This window comes from Saccopteryx bilineata, chromosome 5 (assembly GCF_036850765.1).
Source record: "Saccopteryx bilineata isolate mSacBil1 chromosome 5, mSacBil1_pri_phased_curated, whole genome shotgun sequence".
In the NCBI taxonomy this organism is placed as follows: Eukaryota; Metazoa; Chordata; class Mammalia; order Chiroptera; family Emballonuridae; genus Saccopteryx; species Saccopteryx bilineata.
Window position 1 is genome coordinate 40,115,732 of NC_089494.1, and position 25,615 is coordinate 40,141,346.

Below are 25,615 nucleotides of genomic sequence, written 5' to 3' on the forward strand. Positions count from 1 at the left end.
GTCCTAGCCTCTGATATTGATACTGGAAACTGCACAGGAGGAATGAGTCTCTGGACTTTCGAACAACATCATGAACCTCACACCAGTGGTGCCCAGGCTGCTCAGAGGCATGAAACAAGATTCAAGGCCCGAAGGTGGAGTTATTGTGAAAATCCCAGATTTTATTAGGGAGGTGTTTTGGGTACAGAACATATTGAACTTCAATATTATGGACTTGAAGGGAAATATTTCCTTTGTAGTAGGAAGCTTCTGTTATGTTTTGGAGAAATTTTCCTGTAACTCATTTAACAGCTGCTTTACTGTACAGGCCTTGAAATGTTATCCTTTCATTGGTATATACGCTTTTGCTTTTGGAAACCTCACATGCTTCTCTTTGCCAATAATATTTTGTTCCCAAAATATCAGCTCCAGGGGAGGATTTAATAAAGATTGACCCAACAAGAATTGTTTTTGAGCAAACCTTCTGCATATCTTCAGCTGATTATCATGCCTATTGCAACTACAAATTATTAGATTTGTAAGATTATTACTAAAAATCCAAAGAGCCAGCCTATAGAGATATGGATTTTTTGACAAAAGAAAATGTTAACCATTTCTTAACATAAAGGCATCTAGTATCTGTTGAGTGTGGAAACAGGTGATTATAGTGGATGCTAATAGTGGTATAAAGTGAGTGAGTGTGTGTGCGTGTGTTGGAGGAATGGCAGGGTGGTAAGGTAAGATGGGGCAAAGCCTTGGCAGAAATATGACCAGTGGAAAGTCTCTTTTTTAGGTGGCAGATGGAAGATTCCCTTGACAAAGGCTAGTCACTAAATAAACACCTGCAAGAGAAAATAGGAAGAGACTAGCTTGCTCAGGTCCACATTACTGCAATGAGCCTGTAATCTCAACGCTTGTTCCCCATTAGCATCACCTGGGAGGTACACGTGCCAGAACAAAGTCAGGATGTAGTGATTTCTAGGAAAGCTCTCAGCCAAGAAGGATTAAAAAATAGAAAAAAAAAAAAAACGAGGCTAGAAATTCACCAGGCATGACTTCAGTTCCTGGGGCAGAGTTATTGACTCCTTTTTGAAAGGAAAACCCCTCTAGGCAGAGCAAGAAGGAATTGGAAGTAGAGAGGGAAGAGCAGAAAGCTTTGCTGTAGTGGACCCATCTGACGCTGGCCCCAAAGTCTTAACTGGGCAGGAATGTAGGAAGGCAGTGGCTGGTTTAGAGGAGAATTGGTCAATGAAAGAGTTTTCAAGGAGATTTTCAATGCCAATTTAGAGAAAGTAAGAGCAGGCGAGGAGCCATTTATGAAAACTTTTGCAGAAGGGCAAAGATTGCGAGTCATTGGGGAGCCTGGTTTTCATCTTGGCTAATCGATTGATTTTGACTCAGAATAAAGCCTCATTTTAGAAATTATATGTATCAGTGTATTAAAAGGGAATAAATAAAATAGCTCTTTCCCACATAAGTGCTTAAAAATTGGTTATGACCGAGTTTTCCAGAACCATTCAGACCAGTGGAGGTAAAAACTTTCAGCTTGATTACTGAAAACAATGACATTAGAGGGTCTGAGTAAGTGGTTAAACGATCTTACTAGCACTCTCCCCTCCGTCTCCACCTTGATTCACACACACACACACACACACACACACCCCATACAGGTCCCATCATTCCATAAAATGACACATAGAACTCAGGAAATCTCTATAATTATGATCACAGCTTTACTGTATAAGATACAGCTCAGGAGCAGCCAGTTGAAGAGCTGCATGGGCAAGATAACGGGAGGTGGAGGAGAGCAACAAGGTCCATGCACTCCCAGTGGTTTACATTTTCAAACACACTCTCACCCATAATTCTTGTATCACATTAGTCTGGGCATGGAGAAGAAAAAGAGCAACTTCCTACTTGTCACAGATTTAAAGTTTTTAAATAGAGACACTTTACTCAAATGAAACCAATTTATTTTGCCCACTATTAGAGGGTAGGGGGGTAGGACGGTAGGACAACCCCCCTATTTAAGTGAACTTCATGTATGTTTGAAAATCTGCACTTTTTCACATTGTAGCACATGTAAAAATGTTACTATTCATACATGATAGTAGAAAAATAGATGAATCTGCTTGAAGTTGAAGAAGCAACAAACTTGAAAAGGCTTTACTCTAAAGACTACAACTCAAGAACAACCCAGTGGAAGAGCTGCATAAGGCAAGGTAGAGGGAGGGGAGGCGTGCAGACAGAGCCCTGTGCTCTCGGGCACGCCACCAGCCCAGCACACTGATGTGCTCACCCACTGGAGACTGCCCCAAACTGCTGTTCAAAGTGTTTCATCAAGGCTTCATTAAGTAGGCATGATTTACTAAGTCACTGACCATTGGTGTTGAAAAATCCAGCTCTACCTCCCCTACCTTCATCCCTCCCCTGCTCAGAGGTGTGGCAGGGGGACTGAAAGTTTAAAACATACTCCTGTGTTTGATCCTTTGGTGACCAGCTCCCATTCTGAAGGTACAGTAGAAAGGGGCTCATTTGTGAATAATAAAAGACATTATTATCTTTCAGGAAATTCCAAGGATTTTATGAGCTCTGTGCCAAGAACATGGGACAAAGACCAAATATATTTTTTATTATACCACAAGGTAAATTATATTAATAGGTTTTTCTTTTTTTATGTTGATTTCACTTAATTGTTTTGCAAGTTATTGTGTGTGTGTGTGTGTGTGTGTGTGTTACAGAGACAGAGAGAAGGACAGATAGGGACAGACAGGCAGGAAGGGAGAGAGATGAGAAGCATCGATTCTTTGTTGTGGCACCTTAGTTCATTGATTGCTTTCTAATATGGGACAGGGTGGCTACAGCCGAGTGAGTGACTTCTTGATCAAGCCAGCGACCTTGGGCTAGAAGTCAGCGACCATTGGTTCATGTCTGTGATCCCACGCTCAAGCCAGCGACCTTTGGGCTCAAGCTGGTGAGCCTGCGCTCAAGCTGATGACCTCGGGGTTTTGAACCTGGATCCTCTGCGTCCCAGTTCGATGCTCTATCCACTGTGCCACCTCCTGGTCAGGCACAAGTAATTTTTTAAGTTAAATTTAATGGGGTGACACTGGTCCTTAGGAACACAGGTCTCAGGTGCACATCTCCACAGCATGTGAACTATACACGGAGTGGTGCGCCCATCACCCAAAGTCAAACCACTTTCTGTCACCACGTATTTGGCCCCTTCAGTTCACTTTTGTCTATGTCTTTGAGTGTCAGTTTTATATCCCACATAGGAATGAAATCTTATAGTTCTTAGCTTTTTCTGATTTAATTATTTTGCTTAGCATAATATTCAAGGTCGATCCATGTTGTTGCAAATGGAAATATTTCATCATTTCTTATGTCTGAGTAGTGTTCCATTGTACATACATACCACTTCTTCCTTATCTAATCCTTTATTGAGGGACAATGCAGCTCTGACTGCATGCTGTACTCCAGGCCACCTGTGGGCAGAGTCACATTCTGGACATATGACCAGCACTTCACAAATACTTAAGAGCACATAATCTGTGAACATATGATTTACAGGGTCATTTTGTAAAGCATTTCACATGGAAGGAAAGAGCAAAGCCCAGTGAGCTTGGAATGCCTGCTTTTTACTAGGAGCTAAGCTAGATGATATCATACATTATCTGACCCAGCCCCCAAAGCAATTTTAAAAGTTTGTGATTCTAACTCAGAGAAAAGAAAATGGTAGTTCCGAGATGCAAAGTAGCTTGCTTACCTTCTCCAACCAATAGAGTTAAAGTCAGGATTTAAAAAATATAATGGACATATAACATATTCATTTTACTTGTAAAACATAAGGATTTACCATATGAATATATTGTGAAATGGTCATCACAGTAAGTTTAGTTAACATCCATCTAAAGTCAGAATGTATACCAGCTCTAATTCCAGAAAATAGTCTCCTTTCTTATACTATACTCTTCCCTAGAGACAGAAAACACATTTTTTCTTTAGTTACCAGAAGCATTTTCAGTATTGAAGTCACAGAAAAGAGGGCTTATTAAATTAGTTACAAGGTCAAATAAAGTATTTGGTAGGCTAAGAATTGCTGGATAGGGTTCACATTCAACCTTTAATCAGGAAAAAAGGACCGCCTTATAGTATGTTCTTTGGAAAGATTACCAAAGTAAATAAAAAGAAAGTTTCCTAGCTGCCCCAAGCAATCATAAAAACACTAAATATCTGTGCGACTACATAGCAAAGTTGAAGAGCATTTTGTTGGGCAAATAAAATGTCCAGAATGAAGTCAGTGCCAATGACCTTTAAGCCACCTGAAAAACACTGAATGTGATGAAGTGCAGCACATTCCCAAAGTCCTTACACATAAGGTCGAGAGTCAAAGCTTTTGACACTTTGGCTTACAATAAGCATATTACCAGAATTCCTCGGCTCATTTAGATATTTCTTCAAATAAAAATTAACTGTTTTTTATATTTTTGCATCCCATTGCACCAGAGAAAAATGACTAAGGTATCATGTGCAAATATGGCTTATCATAAGCTACAAAATAGCCTTTTAGTAAAACCTGGTTTAACAAAGAAATTGGGTTACTTTCCAAGCATGTGTGATTTATTTAAATTTTAATACACGAATCACTTCTTGATTATTGCAAAAACATCAAAATTTAAGATACTCTATGATTCTATGGTAAAACAACAGTTCTATAGGGAAAAAAATTTTTTTCTCTCTGATTTGCAGGTGAATATATCTCCCTCTAGTGTTCAAAGAAACCAAATGCAATCATTTGTATTTTTCCAGATCTGGTTGTGATTAGTCGAAGGTCAATGTGTGGTAATAAAGAAGCACTGTTATTTGTTTTTATGGGAATAAGTCCGTATATAGCTCAGTATTTTCACAAACAATTACCACATGCGTGAACTGTCAACCACATTTAGTAAGGTTCTTTTGTATCTAAGATATCTGCTGTAACTCTAACTTGTACTTGCACAAGTCTTTGTTAAAGGGTTGACAAAATACGTTATTTTTAACTTTAAGTTTCCAGGAAAAGAAAGTGAGATCCTTGACCACCTTTCTTTTTGTTTTTATTTACTTTCTCTCACTTGATTTCATCTAATATCATGGCTTCAATTAGCATCTATCTATGGATGAATATGTAAATCTATACCTTTACCAGAGCTGTCCTCGAATTGTATAGCTTCCTATTCCCCTAACATCTTACTTGGATGTCTAATAGGCATCTTAAATTAGGCATCCGAAAACCAATATTTACAATAAATTTTCTTGCACCTTTCATCATGAGTCTTCCCACCCCTCTCTGCTTTTCCCATCTTAAAAATTCTAGTATCTACCAGGTAGCTCAGACAAAAATGAACCTTAACAATCATTTTACCTTATTCTCATCCCTCACATCTAGCCCATCAAGTCCTATCAAGTTTTCCTCCAAAATATAACCCTGATTTGTCTGTCCCCTTCTCTCCATCGCCATTACTTCCCCCAAGTTCAAGTTCATGGCTCTGCTGTTACTTTTCTGACTTACCCCAGTAAGCTCTTAATTGACATTCCTGCCTTCTCTGTTACCCATTTTCAATTCAGTTTCTCCACCTTATTAAAATAAGGTCCTCACTATGTTCCTGCCTCAGTCAGGCCCTTGCAGGTATCATGCTCATGCCCATTGTCGGGTTCCCACTAGCTCACCCACTCCCTGGGAAACCCACTCCTGACATCTTGGAAGGCTGGCTCCTCTTTTGTCATGGAAGTCTCAGCTCAAATGCCTCCTCCTCAAAGAGACTTTCCCTTGACTGCAATGTCTCCCATTACCCCATGTTAATTTCTTCGTACACCTTTCACCATCTGAAATAAATAATGTATTAATGTGCTTACTGTTTTCTCACTCATTTTGTTTCTCTCTGCTAGAGTCGAAGCTGGGATCTGGCTGCCCCTCTGCCTCCTATGCTGAGAACAACACCTTCCCACAGCAGCACTCAAGAAATATTTGTCAGTGGAGCAAAATGAAGAAGATGAGGACAAGTGTTTTTCTCATCTCTGGCACATATTTCCAAAAGAGGGGAAGGCATGAGCATTAGTTCCAGGTCTGGACTCTGCTTTAGCGTGTACGCTTGGAGCTCTCGGAGTCCTAACCTGCTGCACAATAATAGAAAGCTGCCGCACGGCCTCAGAAGGAGCCCTTTTAACTCACACCAGCACTCCTTCCTGCCACACATGCTAGTTCCAAAAGCAGGAGGTAAAAATTAAGTGTTAACAAATAACAACATAGGTCAGAGCTCAGCAGCTGCATAAGCTCACAGGTTAAAGGAAAAGAAAATATTCTCTCGTAAGAGATTCCCTAGGAATCAGCACAAATTTGGGCATAAAATCTTTAAGCAAACGTTTGGTTCATGTCCAATAAAACCATTTTAGCAAAAAAACCTCCCAAACCACGAGAGAAAACACGAGATCATAAATACAACTGAACTTGACACCCAGACAACCAAAATATCAGCAGGTCGATTTCTGTTCTCCATTTGTCTTTCATAGTTGGTTAACTGAGGTAACCAGTTTCTGTTCCCAGGTACCTTCTCTTAAAGTGGACTTCCTTATTTGTAGATTAGCAAGTCAAAAAGCATAGAGATAGCTCTACCCAAATAAACACTATGAGCATAAGAGACTCTTTCAAGGAGACAAGTAACAGGAGTGAAAAAGTGCCTTTTTAAAATTTGAGGGATCCAGTGATCTAAAACATGTGACCTCAAATTCATTTCTAACATTGAAAAAACAAACATATCGATACTTATCAGTGTTTTGAGTTGACCTTACACTGAATGGAAAGAACAGGAATTCCATCTCAGCCTCACTCTGGTTGGTGACATTATTGATTGCTATGAGAATTACTATGGGAATTCAGTCCCAGGAGTCACATTCCTCTTGCTGATAGGGATCACTATAACTGACAGATACAACAGAATTGTCTTTGCCAATTTTTATAAAACTGTTTTACATCCAAAATCCTGGCAAGGTGCCCTCCAGCAGATTTAGAAACAAGATTCTGCGAATGAGAACTTGGTCCCCAGAGGAGTTTAAAAGGGAGGTTTTGCAGAGACTACGTAGAAAGTCAGAACACCCTGATCTTGGCTGATTTCAGTTAGTGAGTCAGGAAGGACTGCAGAGGGACGGGTGGGGGAGGGTGGGCGGGGCATGGCCGACTTTCTCAGGCTCACCTCTGTCTGGCTTGTTGCTGTGCACCCCTCTATCCCTCAGTGTCCTGCTCATGTGGACTAATTCCCTCTGGGAAGCAATTCAGTTGGTGTTGGATTTTGGCCAAGAACCCCAAATCTCTTCTAAACACCTGGGAACTGCTGGGACTAGTTCTTTGGCAACACACTGACAGCTACTTAACCAATCACACCTTCAAGTCTCTTGGTTAGTGCACACGGGGTAAACCCTTGGGGTTATTTTTCTGCTTTTTAGACTTTCTAAGTGCTTTTTTGCTGCTGCTTGGCTGATTCAACCTCCTAGCACTCTACTGGCTTTCAGATCTCCTCAGTATGCCCTGGGCATACTGAACACACTACCTCTTCAACCCATGCTCTGAGTGTGTCTCTCCCTGACAGTTGTTCCACGTTCCAACTTCAGGAGATGGCGTCTGCAATGTTTACCTTCTGTTTTCCAGTAAAATCTTCCTAATTTTAAGCCTGTGCTATCTTCTCTCCTTGTCTCTTGTTTGACTTACAGTTTTCTTCTCCACTGTCCTACTTCAGCTTCCATGGGAGCAACCATAAGCTTAGTCATTAGTTTCTTGAGCTTCCAGGGCCAGTTTTTCACTTGAGTTGCCCACTTCCATGGCCATACTGGGGAGACCTTGTCAAAGGCTGAAACTGCTCCACTTCTGAAATCATAGAGTCAAACCCACTCCTATCCTTTCTGCTTTGACAGTGTCTCCCATATGTCACTCTTACGGAGATCCCTGGCCACTCCATTTAACAGATCTTTCCTTCTCTATTGATTTTAGATTCTCAGATTCTTTAACTTCACTCTCGTAAAATTCTCCATTCTCTTGCTTTGTTGTTGTTGGAGAAGGTCAACTGCCAGTTGATCTGTAAGCTGGACCTGGGCAACTGGCAGCTCCTCGCCCCCAACCCTCTCCTTGGAATGTTCATTCTCTCACTGTTCCCACCGTGGGAGCCACTTTCAAGGATGCAACACAGAGAGAGCAGTGTGTTTTTGAGACCATCTGGATGGAATATATGGCTGACCCTCATTAAAGCTTCTGTATAAAGTTTGAAGGTTCTGATGGGCAGGTGCATAAATCTCCTCTTTTAGCCACTTGAGGCAAGCCTCATATGTAAGTTCCCGTGTTTATTAAAACTGCCCCTCCCCCAGTCTGGAGCACTTTGCCTCTTTCTTCTGTCTTTATGTGTGTGTGTGGGGGTGGCCCATATGTTAGATGCTTGTGGCCTGCCACATGATTACTGCGACTCCTTTAAAGCCCTGGCTGGTTTGATGAGCTTGTCTGAGGAACTGTGCGGAGCAGCCTGAGACAAAGAACCCACAATCCATGGCATAGACTGTGGGCAATTCAGTAGTTGGCTACTGGTGCCCAACTAGAGGTTGAGTCTCAAGTTAGAAAGTTGAAAAAGGAGCTGAGGTTAGAGAAGAATGTGTGGTTGTCTACTACTCTGCTAGCTTTGGGGCTGGAAGACAAGGTGAGAGAGCAGGGTGATAAACCGAAGACTTTAGTGTGCATCTTGCATAGCTAAAAACGGAAAATTCATTCAGAACAAAACCAACCCAATTATACTAAAAATACGGGTTGATATTACTGGAACTGTAGAGTCATTCTGTCACATCAGAAAATAGTAGCTAGCATTATGCTAAGTGAAATAAGCCAGTCAGAGAAAAACAAGTACCACATGATTCCACTCATATGTGGAATCTAATGGAAAAATGAACTAACAAGAAAAATAGAGACAGACTCATACATAGAGAGCAGACTGACAGCTGTTGTCAGGGGCTGGCTGGGTTAGAGGTGGAGGGATTGAGCAAAACAGAACAAGAAAAGAGAAAACACTCATGGACACTGCTGGGAAAACATCTGTATTAGGCTTGCTCGCTGGTTTACCGGCTGCAAACTCTTTGCTAATTAGTGCATGAGCACGTGGCAGCACCACGTGTGTATAATCTCTGTAAGGCTATGGGTGTCTGCCCTCAGTGTGGATTGCACATTGCCTGCCTGCCTGCATGCCAGCCACTGTGAGAGGCCATTCTGCTGTTCGTTTGCCCGAAAAGTGGTTTTCTCCTGCCTGTTTGTTCATCTGCCCTTGCGAGACTCTGTTAAACAGTAATGGGCCAGCACTTTCTGGTTCGGCAGTTTCTCTACCATCTTCCTGAATCCAGTGAGGACCTGCCTGGCCTCGGCCATGGCATTACAGACACCAACAAGAATAGAGGTAAAGGAGGGTGTGGGGGGATAAATGCTGACGGATGGAGACTTGACTTGGCGGGGAGTGGACATACAATACAGTGGACAGAGATGTATTGTAGAATTGGGCACCTGAATCCTGTATAATAGTGCTAACTAAGTCATTCCAATAAATTCAATTTTAAAAAAGAAAAAAAACTTCAACTGGTTTGGCACTGACTGGTTTCACTGCCCAGGTATTGATTGGGTAACCCCGATTGGGTTGTGTGGTACAAATATTGGCCATAATTTCCACCTAGATAATTGGGCTGCTGTACCTTGTCTTTTCTCTGGACACAGGGGAGTATCTGCCCCATGGTAACAAAAATTACCCACCTCCCCATCCTCAAGGCCAGGTGGGCATGTTCTGTTTTCCACTGGTACAATCATTTGGCCACCCCTTTTTGTCCCTTTCATTGGCCTGGAAGCCATTAAAGCATACATAGAAGCCCTTACTACATTCACCCAACAAGCCTTAAGTGAGAGCCAGCCAACCCTATCTCTTCTGGACACTAAATTATCTCTAATGACAAAAGCTGTCCTCCAAAATGAGATGGCCTTGGACATTTTTACCAACTCACAAGGGGGCACCTGTACCATTATCCAGACAGAATGTTATATGTTCCTACCCAATAAGTCGTTTTTTTTTTTGTTTGTTTGTTTGTTTTGTATTTTTCTGAAGCTGGAAACGGGGAGAGACAGTCAGACAAACTCCTGCATGCACCCGACCGGGATCCACCCAGCACGCCCATCAGGGGCAACGCTCTGCCCACCAGGGGGCGATGCTCTGCCCCTCCGGGGTGTTGCTCCGCCGTGACCAGAGCCACTCTAGCGCCTGGGGCAGAGGCCAAGGAGCCATCCCCAGCGCCCGGCCATCCCTGCTCCAATGGAGCCTTGGCTGCAGGAGGGGAAGAGAGAGACAGAGAGGAAGGAGGGGGTGGGGGTGGAGAAGCAAATGGGCCCTTCTCCTATGTGCCCTGGCCGGGAATCGAACCCGGGTCCCCCGCACTCTAGGCCAATGCTCTACCGCTGAGCCAACCGGCCAGAGCCCCCAATAAGGCTTTTAATGTATCATCTTTATGAAATCACATGAGGACACAAATGAGTGCCTTGAACAATCGGACCACCAGCCTAGGGGACTTAATAAATCAGTGTTTTGGATCATGGGGCTCTTGATGAAAAAAAAAACCCTACTTATTTTGGGAATCGTTATCTTAATCTGTGCTTTCTTTATATGTGCTTAGGGTGTTGCTGTGGTATCTGCCTCCCATGCAGCCAGATAGCTACCAGATGAGCCACTTCTCTACTAATGAAAAGCCCTTTCTAATGGGATCCCTGTGCTGATGAGTACATTTCGAAAAGCTGTGTGTGTGTGTGTGGGGGGGGGGCATGTAAGATTGTAAGAGTTAGGAGAAATGGAATGTTGGAATAAGTCATTGAGAGGATATGACTGACCTTTGACCTGGGAATTGGACCTGGCCAATCAGGAGGTCCTTACCGCCTTCCCTCTTGGAAAGTGCATTCTGCCCACTATTCCCATACCTGGAGCCATTCTCAAAGACACAGGCATGAGAGAGCGATGTGTTGAGACCATCTGGACAGTATACATGACTGAACCCTGTTACGGCCTATATATGAACTTTGAAGATTCTGGCTGGTGAGTGCCGAGATCTACTCATCTTTCAGTCAGCTAAGACAAGCAGCGCATGTAAATTCCCTTGCTTATTAAACTTCCCACCTACCAATCTGGAACCATCTGCCTTTCTTATGTCTCTCCCTGCTTTTGGTGTAACGGGGCCACTTTGGGAGCTAACAGTTACTCTCCTGTCATAAAACCCTGCTCTTCTCTGCACTTGACCTAGTCTGTTGAACATCTTTGGAGTACAAATTTCTGTCACTACTAACCAGGGGTTGCAGCTTCAGCTGGGCCTTGCCTGCATTTCCTCCATCACTTCTCCTCTTTCTCCTTTTCTGCCATGCAGTTATTTCAAAACTACCTCTTATTCTACTCAAATTTTTGACTAACCCCTGACTCCTACCTTCGCTCTAGGTCTTAGCAGATGATTTTGCTTCCTACATCACAGGGAAAATGAAACGCACTTTTGGGGAATTTCCCCAAACGACACACCAGCCAAGTTTTCATCACCTACGTCTCCATTCATCCTTTCCTCCTGCCTCCTTGTACAAGGCGGTCTTATAAGGTGGCTTTTCATCTGGAAGTAACTCTCATTTTCACTTTTTCCTTCATTTTATCCTTTCCCTTCCCATTTGCATTTAAACACCAACAAGATTTTCTTGTCTGAAAAAATAAGGTCCTTGTCTCCATGACTCCCCTCAGGCCTCACCCTATCTCTTTTGTTTATAACCCAAATTTTTTGAAGATTTGTCTACACAGGCAGTCTCCTTCCCTTTCATCCTCCAGCCTCTGGTATCTGGGTCCACATCCTCCTCCCTCATTTTTCTGAAATCCCTTTGCCACATTCATCCTGTTGCTCTCCCCAGTGGATACTTTTAAATCCTTTGATTATTTACCTTCAAAGCTTTTGACCATATTCTTACTTGAAATACTGTGTTACTTGGTTGGTATCTATGAGTGTATACAGCAGGTCCTTAAAAATTGTTTAGCTTAACATCATTTCTTTTTAATGCTGAGGATGAAAAAATATATCAATTCCCCGTGAGGTCCAATGCCTATGTGGTTTCTCCCATGTTTGCATGGGGCTTTCTCTGGGTACTCCAGTGTCCTCCCGTGTCCCAGAGATGTGCAGGTAAGGTAAATTGGTCTGTGTAGATTGTCCCAGTCTGAGTGTGGGTGTGGGTGTGATTGCTCTGCAATGCAAGGGCGTCCTGTCCTTTCCCCCCCTTGCACCCCTGGGTCACTCCAGCTACCTGTGACTCTGAACTGGAGCGAGTTCATAAATTATCTTGTTTTTATGAATCTTTCTTAACTATATGTATAGCTCACGTTTATTTCAATGTCTAATGTTAGAAATGTTTTAAGGCATAATTTAGAAGTTTGGTGGTGTTTTTCTGACCAGAAATACCCTGTAGAAACTTCAATTAGCCTATGACCCTATGATAAAATTGATTTCATTATACAGTTTCCAAGAAACCTATCCACTGCTTTAAGGAAGATTTACTATACTCTTAGTTCCCAATTATTTCTGGCCACTCCTTGTCAGTTGTCTTTGTGGGGTCACCTTCCATCCAATTCTTAAATATTATTTTAATACTGGATTTTCTTGTTCTTGTTCTATACACTCCCTGAGCCCTCTCATCTGTTCTCTTGAATTTCACTGTCATTTATATGTTAATGACCTCAAATGCGTGTCCCTTGTTCAGAATGGGCTGAGGCGTCCTGGAAAGCGCCTCAGTTTCCGGTGCTCTCCTGGGAGCCTCAGATGACCGGAAATGGGAACGGTGCTGGCCCGTTGCTTAGCAACAACCCTGCCTGGACGCTAGACAGCCCCTGCCTTGGGAGCGGAGAGGACAGGGCGGCTCTCCCCGTCTCATTTGTGGTCCGAAGGGGTCGCGGGGGTGCCCGGCAGCAGCGACCCGGACCGCTGGGTGCCGCCAGCGTCCTCGTAGTCATGAGCGAGCAGGTGAGAGGGAGGCTCCTCGCCAGGTTCGCCCTCCCAGAAGCTCCCTACGCATTTCAAACGTGATTGAACCGGGTCCTTTAGACTCCCCAGTTGTGACCCCTGTGATACTGCCTGCTTCTCCCCGGTCTAGGATACTGAGTGCTTTTCTGAACACTCCTGTGTTTCCTTATCTCCTGTTGGCCCTTGATGTTGTCATAACAACCCTGTTATGTAGAGCGGCGCCAGCAGTTTAAACTACAGCCCCAGGGACCTGGGTGCTATTGAGGGTGTGTTTGGGGCGCGGGAGCGCCGTGCAGTGGGTTTGGGCCCTGGGTTGGAATCCTAGCTCCTTCCTAGTTGTGTGACTTCAGGCAAATCATTACGTCTTTCTAAGCCTTCTGTACAGAAGGGAAATCACAATAACGTTTCCTCTTTTCTAAGGTTGTTGAGAAGTTCTAATAAGATACCATACCATACTATACTAAAAGTGTTTGGTTAAGTGGTAAATAGAATTTTTTCTTAAGAAAATCTCCAGATGGCAGGCTAATAAAAGAAGAATGTTGTAATAGCTACATCTCATAACTCTTTATTGAAGAGCAACAACAGTAGATGAAAGAAATGAGAACAATGGTCAAACTTTTAAAAGTCAGAACAAAACGAAGGCATTAAGCCTGGATATTATTCTGACTAACTAGAAAACAACTTTAAAGCTCTAAGATGAACATCCAAAAGACCCCTTAAGCATCCTGGTACTGAATATAAAATAGTTGCTTTGAAGTCTGCAAATTTTGCTTAGCTTTTTTGTTTTGACACAGAAATATAATTCTTTTCAATGCTTCATAATATTTTTTGACTTAGAGATTATTATGGACATGATGTTAAAAGGTGATTTATTCCCCTGTCCCTTGGGTTGTAGATTACTAACAGAAAATATATTTATCAAATAAGTAGTTAATGCCTAACTGATAAAGAAAATCTGGTTTCAGCATTTTATTGAAATGTGTAATAAATTGAGAACTAAGAAACAGATTCACTTACCACTTAATTAGTAATTAGTAAAAGAACAACTGAACAAAAAAAATTGGGATGCAATTTACTAAAATATGGAAAAATAAATTAATTTATTTTCTATCATAGAAAAAAATGATTTTTTTGATATGATATTATAAGCAGAGTTCTTTTATAATATTTTAATCTTTTGCATTAAAATAATTTATAATTAAAGTATAAATTATAATTACTTACATGTAGCTTATATTTTCCTTTAACTGTTAATTTTGAGTATTTTAAAAAAATTTGTTGGTTTTATTGGAGTGACATTGGTTAATAAGATTATGTAGGTTTCAGGTGTACAATTCTATACATCATCTGTATATTGCATTGTGTGTTCACTACCCCAAGTCAGTCTCCTTCCACTGTGAAGCTAATTGGATTGTGCTCTGATGTTTTCTGAGCTGGGCTACTGAGTGTATTGGTTCTGGGACCTTTGGGGAGGGATTTTGGTGGATACTAATGTCAAAATCTGCCTGTGACTGGCTTTGGCAACTTGTTTGCAGCTACAGAGTTATCCAGAGTTTGTGGCGGCCTTTGCTGGTCCTTCGTATGCACAGGAAAGACCAAGCTGTGCACCAAGCAAGGCCAGCTTTCACCAGCCCTGAGCCTGGAGACAGGTCAGCAGAAGTTCCAGGACACCCCTGAGCCTGGAGGCAGGTCAGCAGAAGTTCCAGGACACCCCTGAGCCTGGAGGCAGGTCAGCAGAAGTTCCAAGGCACCCCTGAGCCTGGAGGCAGGTCAGCAGAAGTTCCAGGACACCCCTGAGCCTGGAGGCAGGTCAGCAGAAGTTCCAGGACACCCCTGAGCCTGGAGGCAGGTCAGCAGAAGTTCCAGGACACCCCTGAGCCTGGAGGCAGGTCAGCAGAAGTTCCACGGCACCCCTGAGCCTGGAGGCAGGTCAGCAGAAGTTCCAGGACACCCCTGAGCCTGGAGGCAGGTCAGCAGAAGTTCCAGGACACCCCTGAGCCTGGAGGCAGGTCAGCAGAAGTTCCAGGACACCCCTGAGCCTGGAGGCAGGTCAGCAGAAGTTCCAGGACACCCCTGAGCCTGGAGGCAGGTCAGCAGAAGTTCCACGGCCCCTGAGCCTGGAGGCAGGTCAGCAGAAGTTCCACGGCCCCTGAGCCTGGAGGCAGGTCAGCAGAAGTTCCACGGCACCCCAGATTTGCCTTCACTTGCCTCTGCCTGTGGGCTCAGTCACTGAAGGAGCCTCTGGCAATACTTCAGTTCAGTTGCCTGAGATAGGTTATCAGTCACCTTGTAGGAGTGAGTGCTGTTCACCAGATCAATCCAGTTTGAAATTCTGTACCAGTGCTAGGTGTGAGGCCACTCAGCAAATGTCCCAGGGTATACCAAGTCTAGATGCCACCAACTGGGTGTTCCCACACCCTTGTGTTGGGGCAGGGGCTCAGGGAGTCATGAAGGTGAGGCCAGCTGAGTTATCAGGCCCGAACAGACCTCAGTCTTGTCTGTGTGAAAGGAGGGATCTGCACTGGTCAGTTGTGTGAGGGGAATTATCCCCTGTGCTAGAGCCGTATAACAGTCTGTCCCAGGTTCTGCCAGGAGCTCAATCTCAGCAGGGCAAGGCCACTGGTAGTTGGGAGGATGGGGATAGTGGGTCTTCTGTGAGGGAGAGGTGCCAGTCAGGCTTCAGGGAAGGTGGGGGAGAGCGTTCTTCCCTAGAGCCACCCAACTCAGCCTGTCCCAGATCTGCCCCAACCTTGGTAGGGTGGAGTCACCAGCAGTCAGGTGGAGGAGGGTGCCGGAAGCCCAGAGAGAGGGTGTATCTCCTGTGAAGGGGAGGTGCCAGTCAGATTCATGGAAAAGAAGCAGGGAACGACGGTCTTGGCCCCAACCACACAACTCAGTAACTGACAGCCCTTGAATCTGCCCAGACCTCTACACCCGGCCGAGGCAGCTGGCTCCTCAGCAGGGCTCAAGCTCTGTGTGGTGGGGTTTCAGGGAGGCCAGAGGGTGGAAGATTGCATTTTTCCGGGCTGATGCTGTCTGGAGGGGGTGCTCCACGCAGGAAAGATGGCGTCTGTGGTGTGGGCGAGTGACTGAACACAGGTATCCTGGCAGCTGTCCCCTCAGCTGTCTCCCCAGAGCCCAAACCCCAGTCTCTCCTGTGACTACTTGGCTCCGCCCTCACACAGCCCAGGGCAAGCAGCTGCAAGCAAGGTTTTATGCACCCTTTAATAGGGCGCCTGTGTCTCTGGAGACTTCCATTTCTCCCTGGTGGACAGAATCCCTGATGATTGTCGCAGACAGAGGTGGCATGAGTGCCTCTTCCCAGTGCTGGTGCTCTGGGCTGGGGAGCCCGGGTTGAGGTTGAGACCCCTTGCTTCTCAGGGGGACCTTCTGCAGCTGAGAAATGCCGCTGGAATCTCAGCCTCTGCCGGTGGGAGCCAGGGCAGACTTTCTGCATCTCTGCCCTTCCTAGCAGTCTCGGCGTGGCTTCTTCTGTGAATGCTTGGTTATAAAACTCTTCAGCTGGTCCTCAGGTGGTTGTTCAGGTTACTCTATATTTTAGTTGTAATTACAGTTTGGTCCTGGGAGAAAGTGAGTGTAACTTTCATCTACTCTCCTGCCGTCTTGATCTCACAGTCATTAAAAAAATATTTGTCACTGTCACCATTGTATACATGCAGCAACATAGTTGCTTGGTGTGCATTTTAGTCTTTGGTCTGATCTTGAATCATAGTCTATGTTGTTGAAATTTACATTTCATGTTTACTATATTTGCAGTGGTGTTTCTGAATAGCTGTTATTTCGCAAAGCTCTTAATCAATTTACAACTGAAAAACATCTAGTATAAACCTATTTGCAGTTAAGTTTTAAGTTTTGCTTTATCTTAATAAAAGTAATGTTTAGAAATGACACCTACCATTCCTCTTGCTCCCTCTGAAAGAACTTACAATGTTGAAAAAGGCAGTGGGATTTTGAAAGGACAGGCGTGAGCCTCTCTAGGATTATTCCCTGTTCCACATACTATTTAACCAGTAGAGGGCCTTCTCCCACCGCTTTGGCTGATGTGTAATTTAAACACTCTCGATTCTCTCATTTATGCTAATTTCAAACATAATTTTCCTTTCGAAGGGAGGAAAGTTTTTATATTTTAACCTAAAACAAATGAAATGAATTAAACTTTGGAAATACCATTTTTATGTGACATTTACTTATGTACTCATTTAGTTTGAAAAAGTAAGCAGGTGGTAATTCATATTTGCTGAAGGAGATTTTAGCATATTTATCTCATTAGTGGAAGGTTTAGACTGATGTGGCATTTTTCAGAAATAGCAGTCTGGATTCTTAAGTTAGCTATTTAAAATAAATATGTCTTTTACAACCGCTCTTTTCATTTTTAAAATTAGTTAAAATATAAAATAAGGCATTTTGAGTTTCAGTTGAAGATACTTTATAGATTCTGATCATTTGATGAGAATGGTTAAATTGGAATTATATGAGGTTTATAACATTCCTTCTAATAGACAGGGGTTGAAAATCAAAACAAACAAACAAAAAACCCCAGACTACTTAAGGAAGACTTAGACTTTAGTGATTTTGACTTTACTAATGTAAAAATATATTAGTCAGGATCCAAACAGGAAACAGAGGGCATGCTCGAAAAGATTTAACTGAAGAGAATTTATAGAGAGACCATTTGCTGAGATGTGGGCAAGGTTAAGGAAGGAACCGACAGGGATGAGGAGGCATTTAAGGATTTACAGCAAGAGAAAACCATTACCACTCCTAGAACTGACAGGTCAAAGAAACTAAACACTACTCTCAGAATGAAAGCGGGGGACTTGGGATGGCAGCTTCCTGGCAGGAGCTGAGCTCTGGAGGAATTGAGCTTCTATCAGAAAGATGAGAAATAGGGAGCAGTAGGAAAGAAATGCCCTACACTCTTACTCTTCCTGCTGTCTCTCCGGTCTCCCATGGAGCCTCTCATTGCTTAATCCCTGCCAGGAGCCAGAGGTCTGGGAACCCATACATAAAATTTAGCCTTCTAGTCACAGAGGAGGAAGAAAAACATGGAGTTTGAAATTATTATAAGTAGATGCAGTGTTCAGAGACCTTTCCCTATTTATAAATCCATTGGCATTAAAAGTTTTTAAGTCAGCTGTTTGATTCCTAAAATGCATTTTTCCATCCCAAATCTCTATACCCGAGAACGTCTAACAAATGATGTATAAGACACTTGTGAAGACTATTATAAAATGTTTTTGAAGGGTACTGGGATCTGAATAAATAAAGAAATGTATTCATGAAGGGGGAGAGTCAGTATTTTTAGAATGTCAGTTTTCTCCAGATTATTTCAGAAATTCAATATGTTTCTATTAAAATTCCAAAAACTGGAGCCCTGGCCGGTTGGCTCAGCGGTAGAGCGTCGGCCTAGCGTGTGGAGGACCCGGGTTCGATTCCCGGCCAGGGCACACAGGAGAAGCACCCATTTGCTTTTCCACCCCTCCGCCGCGCCTTCCTCTCTGTCTCTCTCTTCCCCTCCCGCAGCCAAGGCTCCATTGGAGCAAAGATGGCCCGGGCGCTGGGGATGGCTCTGTGGCCTCTGCCTCAGGCGCTAGAGTGGCTCTGGTCGCAACATGGCGACGCCCAGGATGGGCAGAGCATCGCCCCCGGTGGGCGTGCCGGGTGGATCCCGGTCGGGCGCATGCAGGAGTCTGTCTGACTGTCTCTCCCTGTTTCCAGCTTCAGCAAAATGCAAAATAAATAAATAAAAAAAATAAAATTCCAAAAGCTTTCATGCAATGTGGATCCTAAAATTCACATCGTAGACTAAAGGTCAAGATTATGCATAATGTTTTAGAATAGTAAAATGTGAGAATAGCCCTACAGATTTCAGAACTGACTGTGGCCTAGCTAGTGGTGGCGCAGTGGATAAAGCGTCCACCTGGGACGCTGAGGTTGTGGGTTCGGAACTCTGGGCTTGCTGGGTCAAGGTGCACACAGGAAGCCACTACTGCAAATTGATGCTTCCCGCTTCTCTCCCCTCTTTCTCTCTCTTTCCCCCTCTCTCTTTCCTCTCTCTAAAAATCAGTAAATATAAAAATAACCATTAAAAGCAACTTACTGTGAAGTCATAGTAATTTAGACAGTATGATACACATATCATATCATCTTTACAGTGTGTTTTAGAATATATTGGATATGGTGTGGGTTTTTTTTTTTTTTTGCTTTATATTAGACTTCCTATAAAATTTGGTTGAGTTAATCAATTTATTATTAACATAGTAAACAGTTTTGTTTTTTATATTTTTCATGCAGGATAAATCAGCCAGCAAAGAAAAATCCAAGATACCAGTAAGATTTTTACCACAGTTATTTACGGTAACTTGCCAGTATTTTATCATACTTTATTGCTTTTATAGTAATGTTGTTTACTAATTTTCAAACTTCTAAATAAATTACTGATTTTATGATTTTCAGTTCTCTGCTTCATTTAGTATTTTTTTCTGATGGAGAACATTTATGAGGTACAGATCTTAGCAAAAATAACTATCTTAATAAATGAAGTGTAAACTGTAGTGTATCCTAGTTTGTACAGACCATTTGAGTATTCTGAATAAGTGAATTCTGAAGGTGGCCTAGCAGAAGCAGTGTTGGGGGTGGGAAATGACTTGTGTTACGGTTTTTGTCATTAATGGCTTTGTGACTGTTGGGGAGTCACTTCCCTTTCTGAGCCCTAGTTCTGAGTTTTAGAAGGACATGTATTGATTTGATGTCTCTTCCAGCACCAAAATGCTTTGCAACAGTATTTACATAGATTTTATTTTGAATTATTGTTATCCTGTGGAAGAGATAGTTAATAGACACTTTTAGTTGATAAAGTGTGGCAAGTAAGATTTTACTACAATAAAATTTACTGTTTAATAATTATATTGAGTTTAATGCCATTGAGCTACACTCGGGTGATTCCTGGAAGTTGAGTTTAAGTGGAAGTTCAATGCAAACATCATTTGTTTTGCAAAATACTTTAAAAGCTCAGAGTGAGCTATAAAATGGAATCTGCATTGCTTCATACAGAGCAGATTCCTAATAATTTGAAATGTAAGATTCTTCCAGCTCAAAAAAAACTTGAGTGAAAAAAATATCAGGTGAATATTCCTGAACATTCCTAAGTACATGTTTTAATTGTTAACCTGTTTGTATACATAATGCCAGGATTATTACACTATATTCTATAAAATAAAATCATAGCATCTTTTTTATTCTACAAATATTTATTTTAAGTTTTCTAGTCTAAAAGATAAAAATTTAATGAAGTTTAAAACTAAAAAAATTGATGTTTTTTTAATGTTACTAGTATATAGGTGTTGAAATATCAGCTACATTTAAATTTATTGACTTAATAAATATTCAGTGGCTGAGATGAATAATTTTTTCTGGCCAGTGAGTTATATAATTATTTAAAATTCCTTTGTTGGCTGACTAAACCATTTGTTCATAAAACTGTATCTTGCAATTCTCCTTCCATATCCTTTGGGCTTTCTGTCTTTTATGATAAATCATATTTTAAAAATCTTAAGGCCCTGGCCGGTTGGCTCAGCGGTAGAGCGTCGGCCTGGTGTGCGGGGGACCCGGGTTCGATTCCTGGCCAGGGCACACAGGAGAAGTGCCCATTTGCTTCTCTACCCCCCCCCTCCTTCCTTTCTGTCTCTTTCTTCCCCTCCCGCAGCCAAGGCTCCATTGGAGCAAAGATGGCCCGGGCGCTGGGGTTGGCTCCTTGGCCTTTGCCCCAGGTGCTAGAGTGGCTCTGGTCGAGGCAGAGCGACGCCCCTGAGGGGCAGAGCATCGCCCCCTGGTGGGCAGAGCGTCGCCCCCTGGTGGGCGTGCCGGGTGGATCCCAGTTGGGCGCATGCGGGAGTCTGTCTGACTGTCCCTGTTTCCAGCTTCAGAAAAAAGAAAAAAATATATTAAAAAGAATTCATTGAATAAAGAATTTATCACTTAAATATTAAGGTTTATACTTGAATAAAATTTTCCTATAGTAGTTAAGAACTAGAGTGATTTTTCACAGCAGACTTTTGTGCTTCTAGAGGTGATCCCTGTCACTGAAATCAAAGTGACCTAGCACTGGTGGCTGCCAGCCTCATGAGCTGGTGACGTGACTCTCACCCTTCGTGCACACCTCACCCTTTGCACTCCCACGAATCTTAAATCCTGTATGGAGCAGGGTGAGAGTGGAAAAATGGAAGGGCAGACAGAAGGTGGAAGATCAGTACTTTTCAAGTTGTCTTAGCTTGTTTTCAAGTGAAAGAAGTACCTGAAAAATGCACTTTATCTGGAAGGTGACCCCAGGAAGCAGGAGTAAGGGATTTGGGAGAGTAAAACTAGAAGAAAAAGAAGCCAGAAAAAGGTGTGTTACCAAGTTGGTTGTCATCCTAGGCAACAGGGCGATCCTGCCCTGACCTTCTGAGGAGCTGCTAGCATGCTTGCTGGGATTGTCCACTTGATGGGGATCAGTGGGATCATTTATGCTTCAGCTCTCATCCCACACTGCTGGGGGCTGCTCCAGAGGATGTGAATTCCCGCCTGCGTCTGGCCGCATTTGTGTGTGCTGAGTGGACTACCCTGAGCTTCCCATGGCATTGGAGAAGGCCCACAGCAGAAAGCAAAAGCCATGTTCCTGAGGTTATCACTGGGGAAGAAATGCAGATTAAAATAGAATTGCTTGATAGCATTTAAAAAATGTAGATATTACTAAATGACTGCTCTTCTTGGTTAGCCAAAGAACTACTTTTTTATTTTTTATTTCTTTGTATTTTCCTGGAGGGAGAAGCGGGAAGGTAGAGAGACAGACTTTGTATGTGCCTGACTGGGATCCACCCAGCATGTCCTCTGGGGGCGATGCTCTGCCCATCTGGGGCATTGCTCTGTTTCAACTAGAGCCATTCTAGCTGCTGGGGTGGAGCCCCTAGAGCCATCCTCAGTGCCCAGGCCAACTTTTTGCTTCAATGGAGCCTTGGCAGGAGGGGAAGAGAGAGAGAGATAGAAAGGAGAAGGGGAATGGTGGGGAAGCAGATGGGCGCTTCTCCTGTGTGCCCTGGCTGGGAATTGAACCTGGGACTTCCACACACCAGGCCAATGCTGTACCACTGAGCAAACCAGCCAAGGCCAAGAACTACTATTTATAAAATACTCCAGGAGGTATGTATTCTGCACTACAATATAAGAAGGGGCCATTAAGGCCCTCTTCACCCTTTGTTCCACCCTGGGTGCTGATGAGACTGGGGTTAGAGCTCAGTGTGCAGAATGGGCTGTGTAGAGCACCAAAGAAGTCACGTGTGTGTGTGCGTGGGGGGGGGGGTGTAGGCAATGGGCTGAGCAGGTGTTTTGTACATTTTTGTGGCTCCAATACAATAGACCTCATTGAATTGCCTCTGAATCTTGATATGAAAATTCTAGGGCTTTGGGTCATATATACCAGAACCTTTCTCCTCTATCATCTATAGCTGCATTCCCTCAGGCCTTTGCTACACCTCCATTCTACCCACAGGGAAGGAAGCCTTTCGGCCTGAGAACCCTTGTTGCACTTTTTAGCTTGAGAATGTGCTCGTTTCCCTCACATGCTGTGGTCTGCTGGGGATTGTAGAAAGCCGACCCATCTTGGGTATAGCACTGGGGAGTGTGAAGCATTCACTTAATCTGGCGTTGGTCCTTTCGCAAGTACTTTCTGAAGCCCACTGCAATTCTTTTAATTTTTTGAGGGGCTTGCTCAACCAATTCCTATCTTCTAAGATAAAGTTAAAATTATCTTAAAGTCAGTTTTGCCAGCTCTCTGAGACTGACTGAGACTGAGATGGAGTGGAGCGAGGGGATAAGACAGCAGGAGAGGCACACACACAAATAAACTCCAGACAAAATTCAAACAATAAGAGATTTACCAAACAGTGTTGTGCATATTCAGAGGAGAGCATCTGCAATTGTAATTAAGAAAGAATTCTAAGCTTTTTTGATACTGATCTTGAAGAAAGTACCAGATTTTAACAAGGAAATATTAAAGGGCACATTGGCAGTTCTGTTAGTCATGGTAATTGATACTGGCTGATGTAACAGGAAGACCCCCAAATCCTGGAGACAACCCACCCAAGATTACCCCTTGCTCACAAGAAATCGGATGTGGGTCGGGTAGGCCTCCTCCACCTTAGAGCTGTGCCAGCGGGCCTCCTTGCTATTGGATGCAGATGTGAGAGAGCAACAGGAAGCACACTAGCTCTTACTTCCTGTCCTGCTCACATTTCATTGGCTGGCTCAGGTGATATGGCTACAAAGTGTGACAGAGGCTGGGAAATGAAATACTTTGGGGCATATTCATGAAGTTTTCGATGTTTCTGACCAAGGGAGAGGATGACTATGGCTGTGCCTTAGGAAGGTTGAGGTGACCCTGAGTCACTAGCATATTCTTTAAATCAAGTTGCTTGGATTATTTTTAAAAGCTGCTAGACTATCCTCACTGCTGACTCTAGTTTCCTCCGTCTGTATCTTGTTTACTGCTGTCAGGACCATTTATGAAATAATCCTTTGTCTGTCTTTGCATGATAAATAAGATAACAGGATAATTTATCATCTAAACTGAGATGTTACTGAGAGCGAAACTGCTACCAATTATGCTTGAACAAGAGGTGTAAATAAACTGGGATTGTCCTTAGTAAACTGGAACTTGAAGTCACCCTAAGAGGAGGCGACAATGGTTCTCCATTGCCAGCCAGGCCAGTAAAGCCCCCAAACCCACATCTGCCGTGGTTAACAGCCCCCACCTACCCAGCCCTCCTTTGCCCTTGATTTAGGTTCCTGTCCAAACATGACCCTTGCAAACTACCCCATCTAACCGAGCTCTTCTCCACCTTCTTTCTTTCTATCCCCTTTGCTCTTCTTTATTTTCTCCATTGAGCTTATTACTTCCTGACATTACATGATATGTTTATTCTGAAACAGCTGTCTGTACCCCCATTAGAATGTGAGTTCCACCAGGGGAGGGGATTTGTTCGCTCATGACCGAAGATCTAGTGCCTTAAAGACAACCTGTCACATGGTAGGTGTTCAATAAATCACTGTTGAATAGGAGAATCGTTATACTTTCTACTCCATTTGGGCCAAACCCCTTCACCATCAAACCCAACATCCCTCCCGAGTCGCTGTCCGTGATGCTCCCTCTGCCTTCAGTAAGCTCCTTGCTGCTCTCTTTGGAGATCCAACTATGCTTCAAGGCTTAGCTTCGTCCTTTCTCGCCTTTTTTTTTCCCGTTTTTCTGAAGCTGGAAACAGGGAAAGACAGTCAGACATACTCCCGCATGCGCCCGTCCGGGATCCACCCGGCACGCCCACCAGGGGCGACGCTCTGCCCACCAGGGGGCGATGCTCTGCCCATCCTGGGCGTCGCCATGTTGCGACCAGAGCCACTCTAGCGCCTGAGGCAGAGGCCACAGAGCCATCCCCAGCGCCCGGGCCATCTTTGCTCCAATGGAGCCTTGGCTGCGGGAGGGGAAGAGAGAGACAGAGAGGGAAAGCGCGGCGGAGGGGTGGAGAAGCAAATGGGTGCTTCTCCTGTGTGCCCTGGCCGGGAATCGAACCCGGGTCCTCCGTACGCTAGGCCGACGCTCTACCGCTGAGCCAGCTGGCCAGGGCCTTTCTCGCTTTGAAACTTTGAGTACTCTGTCTGCACCCTCTCCTGTCCTGGATGGAAGCATGCAGTTTTTAATATTAACTGGACTGTGCACTTCGTAGGCGCAGAAAGTACATCATATATAAGGTCCTCATGTAGACAATAAGCATAAAAGTGGTACAACACGGCTTACCTCTTATAATTTGAAAGAGAATTAAATGAGATAATTTGTGTAAACTTCTTAAATCAGTACATGGCACATAATGTAATCAGTATAAAATATAATCAGTACCAAGAAGCATTGACAAGATAATTTATATATTTTGTATTTTGTACTAAGTCTTAAAAATCTAATGTATGTTTTATACTTAAACACACTTTATTTCAGATGAGTAACATTACAAGTGGTCAACAGCTAGAGGTGGCTAGTGGATGCTCTTAAGTAATGTGGCTTTAAAGAATACATGAATAGCAGACATACAGAGCAGCCATTCCTCCTAGGCCTGAGGGAGAGTACTCAAGGAAGAAACTTGAAAGATCTGTCCCTTCCCCAAAGCTTAGATTAAAACCTCTTGGAGAGGCAGTACTGTGACCCACTTGGGTGGCAAAAGCACGTGCTGAGGTGTTGCAGGCTTGGGCTGGGCGGGAGAAAACAACCTGCTGCTATGCCGAAGAGTCTGAAAGGAAGGCCCCTCTGTGAGGTACAGGGAAACTTTCCGGAAAGTTACCCTTAGGAATGGCAGGGAAGCCTGCGGAGGGCGTCTGCCACTGGGTCAGCCACACACCATCGTCCAGGGAGGTACCAAGGGCCGGATGCTGGCTACTGGCAGCCACATCATGGGAGAAATGAGGGAAAGCACTGGAATCGATGCTTACAGCATTCTTTTAGCGCCCTTTCTGATAGGAATGCTGG

General features: G+C 43.6%; 1 protein-coding gene across 1 annotated transcript in view; it reads left to right on the forward strand.

Annotated features, from left to right (window-relative positions):
• The first annotated feature begins 12,941 nt into the window (after positions 1 to 12,941).
• Positions 12,942 to 25,615, forward strand: part of LOC136338635 (dynein axonemal heavy chain 7) — a 290,684-nt gene continuing 278,010 nt past the window's right edge. The window contains exons 1-2 of the mRNA XM_066281198.1: positions 12,942 to 13,050; positions 19,366 to 19,428. Of these exons, the coding sequence (XP_066137295.1) occupies positions 13,039 to 13,050; positions 19,366 to 19,428 (75 nt within the window). The 5' untranslated portion in view covers positions 12,942 to 13,038. The remainder of the gene's footprint in view (positions 13,051 to 19,365; positions 19,429 to 25,615) is intronic.